This window comes from Rhagoletis zephyria, unplaced genomic scaffold (genome assembly GCF_001687245.7).
Source record: "Rhagoletis zephyria isolate East Lansing unplaced genomic scaffold, Rhagoletis_zephyria_1.1 Rzeph_scaffold_01998, whole genome shotgun sequence".
NCBI lineage: Eukaryota > Metazoa > Arthropoda > Insecta > Diptera > Tephritidae > Rhagoletis > Rhagoletis zephyria.
In genome coordinates this window covers 90,927-97,427 of record NW_016159082.1, presented here as the reverse complement: position 1 = coordinate 97,427, position 6,501 = coordinate 90,927, and the positions used below count along the sequence as shown (strand labels likewise).

At 35.6% G+C, this 6,501-nt stretch overlaps 1 protein-coding gene across 1 annotated transcript; it reads left to right on the top strand.

The window, feature by feature from the left end:
* Positions 1-2,581: 2,581 nt before the first annotated feature.
* Positions 2,582-6,218, top strand: LOC108365789 (homocysteine S-methyltransferase 1-like). Its single transcript, XM_017619949.1, has 6 exons — positions 2,582-3,051; positions 3,310-3,492; positions 3,563-3,927; positions 3,999-4,076; positions 4,136-4,261; positions 5,870-6,218. The coding sequence occupies exons 2-6, from the start codon at positions 3,333-3,335 to the stop codon at positions 6,128-6,130; spliced, it is 990 nt and encodes a 329-aa protein (XP_017475438.1). The 5' UTR covers positions 2,582-3,051; positions 3,310-3,332; the 3' UTR covers positions 6,131-6,218.
* Positions 6,219-6,501: the final 283 nt, after the last annotated feature.

Sequence of the window (6,501 nt, the reverse complement as noted above, 5' to 3'; positions counted from 1 at the left end):
TTTCTTAAATTCGCGCAAAATAGTTTTGTTCATTTGGCGACACAACAATTAGTAACATGCATATGCGGACTTATCGATAAGTCCAAGAGCTTTGAAGATATCAACGAATCGTGTTAGCAGATAAAATAAGAGGCTCCAGAGCATTCCCACGCCAATCGGGTATACGTAATCGGAACTACCCAGTCTATAACTGACCAGTCTCTGTCACTCCAGCTGATTCTCCGAAGAATCTTTGTGGAATTTTTATGGGGCTAAAATAACAACAACACAAATTGGGTCTGGACCGAACTTGCCGTTGCCTATCGAAGGTCGATCAATATAAAAAACCTTTTTGAATGTTAGTCGTAACAGGGATCGGTCCTAGGTACTACCGGATAGTAGTGAGCATATATTGCTTACATAAACCTATAGATACATATCGTCGCCTGGGTAAGCGCCATTTTGACGATTTTTAGTTCCAGATGCAGTTAGATATTTTGAAATAAGGTCTTTCGATTGTTGTTATCAGTTTTTAGCTATCTCCTTTAGTTTCCGAGATATTGTCTACAACTTTTTCGATAAACTATTTAACAATAAACATTAAAAATTAAATATTTTAAGAATCTTGTGAACTAGTAACATTTTCAGAGACTTTGGAGAAAATCTATCTTCGCAGTTTTGAGAAATTACATTCCAAACATCAATCGCGATTTCCCACAACCTGCCGTAATTAACATACGACGATCTTTTACCCAGGTGACGATATGTAGATGTATATATTTTTCTAAATCACACCCACACTTTCTCTGCTGTAGGAAAGCATCCCAGTGGGAAAATGGAAATCCATTACCTTTTTCTACCAAGAAATGATTAACAACTACGGTTGAACGAAAAGATGCATCGCAATGTAAGCGAACTAACTCAAGTATGTTTTTTTTTTTTAACGTTATCTCAACAGCTGTTGTAGCCGAATAGATGCGCGTTCGACCGCTGTGTTATTGGTCACGCGTTCAAAACCTATGGACGGACTAAATTTTTAATTTTTATATATTTTTTTAATTCTATTTATAGTTTCGTAAAGCGCCATGCGACACATTACTTTCGCATAACACTTCTGTAGAGAAGTTCCCGCATCTTTTCGTGTGTAGTTTATAGGGCTTATCCATTACTTTTTGCATTCCCAAACATTACCTTTTCCCACTGGGGTGCCCACATACACACTTAATTTTTAAATTCTCGCAAAGTCATAATCAGTGATCGGACTTCTACTACATTGTAGTAGATCTGCCGCCTGTTTTGAGCATCTACCACACAAGGTCTGAAATCTACCACCACATATTCGCGTTTTTGAGTACCTAGTTTTATTTTTGGTCGACATAATTTTCATAATTTTAAGAGCAAAAATTATCCAACACTAAACACTATATGGTAACAAGAATGATATAATACAAGATTCCGCATTCCGGGCGGCGATGAATTTTCAGTGCATCTAAAGTTTCTGAGAATGAAACGCTGACAGCACTCCGCAAGGTTGCAAAAAAATTTATGTTCGAAAAATATTTGGATATGGAAGAAACCGCTTTACACTGTCAAGAAAAAAATTGCCAAAACTCAATGTAATTTTTAGAAACTTCAATCTAGCACTTTGTTATACTAAACTTAATGTTTTTTCGAGTCTAATTAAAAAGTTTGCAATTTAGGTGAAACCTTACAGAATTTCTTTAATTTTTGTACAAAGGTTGATCCAAAACCTGAGGTCTACCACATTTTTTTGAAATCTACACATTTATTTCCAGATTCTAACACACAGAATTTTTTTGGAAGTCCAATCACTGGTCATGGTCACTATGCCGGTTAACAACAACAGCAAATGCAAATATGTACATACACCCCATAAATAGCAACTAAAAACATGACGCTACTAGGGTGTATACGGATAAAATCTGGATGTCCGGTTAAAATCCGCTCCTTCTTGTTATACGGATATCCGTTTATTATCTGTTCCTTTTTTGATATCCAGATTTTTGGTTAAAATCTGTTGATTTATTTAATTCGTAAAATTGTCTCAAAACTACCGAATGAATTGAGTTGAAAAGTAAATAATGAGGTACATTGATAGCCAAAATAAAGTCAGCACTCAAGTTAGTTGCAGCTTTGGGACATAATTTTCAACGGAATATCTGTCAAAAAAGTTTCAACTAAATTTTAAGTCGACTTTATTTCGACTATGAATATGCCGCACGCAATGGAACTTTTCATTAACACACAAATAATTGTTATAATTAAATTAGAAAATCCGCTTATCCGCTCATTAACCTTTTATTTAATCATCCAGAAACTCAGATTTTTCAATCATATATTCGAATAACCGTTTATCCGGTTGTTATACAAATCCGGATAAAACTCCCAGCTCTATTTGAAGCGTATATTTCCGTTTCAATTTGAATATTTAGCTTTTCCGTTTTTCGCTTTGTGCATTTTCTTATCGGAAAGCGCAAGAAAAAAACAAGAGCGGTAAAAGTAAACAACAAAAGAAAGATATAAAAAGAAATCAGCTGTTTTCAAGGCGTTTTGTTGTTGTTTGGACTTATCTTCGCATGTTCAGAAATTGATCATTTATGACGTTCGTTGCATTTAGCAATAAGTGGTGGATACATGTGCAAAACGAAAACATAAAGATTATTATTATTGAATATTGCACGTATGCAAGAAGGTTAATGTGAAAATTAAACTGAAAAATTTAGGTACAGTACTTAGCGAACTGCGTTTGGAGAAAGATTAGCAAGGTCTTCGTTGATTTGATCGTTTAAGAAAGTTGGAAATTTACTTGCAGAGCTATATTTTAGCGAATAAGTGCTGGTTATTCTTGTGTTTTGACTTAATCTACGCGAAAGCATAAACCAAACGTGAACTTATCTGATTGAAAACAGCGAGTGGTTAACAATTGCAATAAGAAGAACAACGTTGTAGGTACTTAAGATTTGTTTGTGGTTTTGCGTTAAAGGAAACCCTGCTTGCTTTTCGTCTTTGCATTATTCATTCGCCTACTCGCCCTATCACACGTGAATGCAGGTAAGCGGACGCATCAGAGCATCCATTGTTTTCTTTGTGAAGTACGAGTATGTATTTCATTTTTACCTGTATATAATTGGAACTACATATGTATGTATGTAGATATATGTATATAATTTATATTTTCTTCTTTGTTTTCATTGATCTGCATAATTGCATACACTTTTACTCGCTGTATGGATATTGACATCCTGTGCCACACACTGCGTAACTTTGCCGGTCGCTGATTTTTTATTCGGCAATTGACATTCTACACAGAAGATTGCTCAACGTTTTCCATAATGCTACCGACACAACAGATTTTGGTTAAATGTGGTGGCTTTTCAACGCAACTTGCCCGTCATGTGCAAGAGAAAATCGATGGAGATCCATTGTGGGGCTCACGTTTTGATCAGAAGAATCCAACAGCGGTGGTACAAACACATTTGGATTTTCTGCAGAGTAAGTTGTTGCAAGAAGATTATTAACGATTTCACATAATGAGCTGCACTTATCAATTCCCCCTGAATAGATGGCGCACAAATTATACTCTCTAATACTTATCAATCCAGCATTGAAGGTTTCATGGAACATTTATCGCTGAGTCGAGAGGAAAGCATACAATTGATGCGTAAAAGCGTACAGCTAGCCAAAGAGGCTAAAATGAAATATTTCGAAATGGTTGAGAAAGCTAATGGTACTCAGGAGGCTGGCCTACCGCTTATTATGGCTTCAATCGGTCCATATGGTGCACACTTGCATGATTGCTCCGAATATAAAGGCAGTTATTCGAAACGTGTCTCAAGCGAGGATATACAAAATTGGCATCGCCCAAGAATTGATGCCTGCCTGGCAGAGGGTGTCGATGGCTTAGCCATAGAAACAATACCATGTCAGGTGCTTATGCTGTCATTGTTTGTTGGGACGTAAATAACTACAACTTCATTTTCTTTTTTTTTTTTATACAGATGGAAGCTGAAGCGGTTGTCGACATGTTGCTAAACGATTATCCAAATGTGAAATTTTGGGTTTCATTTCAATGTAAGGTGAGTAGTGGATTATGGTCAATTGATGGAAGATTTTTGCAATAGCTTTTTATTTATAGGATGCTGAAACTTTGGCGCATGGTGAGCTCTTTTCAAATGCCGCCTATTCAATATGGAATAAAGTGAAGAATGCAAATGCTGTTGAACGACTGATTGCTGTAGGCGTAAATTGTTTAAATCCAATGGTAATGAAACATTGTTCTTTATCTAAATTGACCTACATTGGTGAATGTTTAACGTGTGGCAAAATATTAGCAGGCAATGACAATCTTTGACTAGTACTTATATGTCTGAATGTAAAAGTTCTCCTTATAAAAAGCTGCTTCTAATGTTTGATACACCTTTGACATTTTAACATACTTGAAAAGGATATGCTTAATTAATATATCAAGGGTTTATGTATGTTAATACCCTATATATGAAATGTTCACAAAAACCAGTTTCTGATGTTAGAACCCATCTGAGACTTGACTTTCAACGGTTATATTAATGTTATCTATATATCGAAGGTCCTCTGCAATAACGACACAATTCAAATTTCAAAAAATAAAAACCCTTACTATTAAGTGGCTCATGTCTCCAATCCTTGTCTCATCCCTCCCTAATCCTCACCACTCACTTTAGTAGTCTTTACTGCGTAGTTTATTAAGGATTCGACATGAATTAGACAAGGACAAGAGACATGAGCCACTTAAAAGTAGTAAGAGTTTTTATTTTTTGAATTTTGATTTGTGTCGTTATTGCAGACGACCATCGATATATTTCGTAATATATTACAGCGCTACTGCTAGGGCAATTGGCTGTGTCGGTAATGTAAAAACGTGGATTATATGTTATCATTGATGGCTCTGATGTAATTGTAAAAAACGTTGATGTTCTGGATTGAAGGAGTTTTGCGTAGACATATATTTTGGAAGCCGTTTTCTTGTAATCGCAAAGCTCAAGAACGCCTGTACCGTTTTTTTTTTTGAAATTTCGGAGACCTACTGTAGACTTTACAAGGACGGTTGTTAACTTAAAAATCGATATATAAAGGAGGCGTGGCACCTTCCATACAAATCGAATCTTTATATTGCATATCTCTGGAAGTGTTATTGGTAGAGTACTGGATCTTGGTATCTAGATATATGAAAACAAACGCATACTCGTGGAGAAAAATTTTGGTTATAAGAAAATGGGGCGTGTCACTTCCCATAAAACTGAATTTTTCATACTGCAAATCATGGTAGAGTGCTGAAACTTATTATGGAGATATGTATATGAAATCAATCACACACTCATGGAAAAAAGTTGGAGTTAATGAAAACCGGGTCGTGTCACCTCCCATACAAACCGAACTTTTCATACGCATATCTCTGGAAGTGTTAATGGAAGAGTCCTGGAACTTGTTATGGAGCTATATGAAATCAATGGCATACTAATGGTGAATAATTGGGGTTATTGGCAAGGGGCCGGGGCACCATAAAACTTGGTATGGAGATATGTATATGAAATCAAACCATTCCACTTCGACATAAACTAAAAATTTTATGACGCATACCCCTGGAAGCATTTACCTACAATTCTACAATGTTCACAGGGTGTATACCTGGAACCATTTTAAGATATACTGCAAGGCTCGTTAGTAAAGCCACAGATGGGTTCAAATATCAGAAAAAAAAAATATTTATATAAGAACTGTCACAAATCTGCAAAGGGCCGACTGATAATGATATAAAAGTGTGTCATAAAGTTAGGGCAGAATTAAACTTTGCATTATTAATTATCTATTAAATCCAACTTAATTGTTTCAGTTTGTTAAACCGCTCTTTAAATCCCTTAACATATTGGCCGGAGCTGAGTACATACCTCTTGTTGTGTATAGCAATCGTGGTGAGATCTACGATGAAAAGCAAGGAGAATGGACGGAACGCGATGATTGCATACCACTGGATTCCTATGTACCTCAGTGGATTGAGCTTGGCGCAAGAATAATTGGAGGTTGTTGTCGTGTTTATCCTGAAGATATTTTACGAATCAGGAAATGTATTGATAATTTGGGAAATAATAACTAAATATTAATATATGTATGTATGTATGAATATGATTTTATTAATTTTTAAGCTTGATGATTACATTCGAAATGAATAAAAAACGATTTAATTTAAAATACAACCGCTATTTACTAATTGCTAGCTACTATATATGTACATCAGTTAAGGATATTGACCTTTTCTTAATCGCACATACTATAAAATGCCTAATCGCTAGTACATTTCCGTATACACATTTTAATGCATGTCTCGTTAATGCATATATGTATATACGTACATACATATATTTCGTATGCCACCCCAGATGTCGTTTTGCCAAGAAACATGTGCAAAGTTAAAATCTGGCGCCACCTGCAATGCATAGCCAAAGGTTATCTCTTCGGCAGTCCGCT

Bases quoted from the DNA above. Each gene is read 5' to 3' on its own strand.
- LOC108365789 (XM_017619949.1), top strand. From the start codon at position 3,333: ATGCTACCGACACAACAGATTTTGGTTAAATGTGGTGGCTTTTCAACG. The intron at 3,493-3,562 runs GTAAGTTGTTGC...CCCCCTGAATAG, and splicing joins ACATTTGGATTTTCTGCAGA to ATGGCGCACAAATTATACTC. The intron at 4,262-5,869 runs GTAATGAAACAT...TAATTGTTTCAG, and splicing joins TAAATTGTTTAAATCCAATG to TTTGTTAAACCGCTCTTTAA.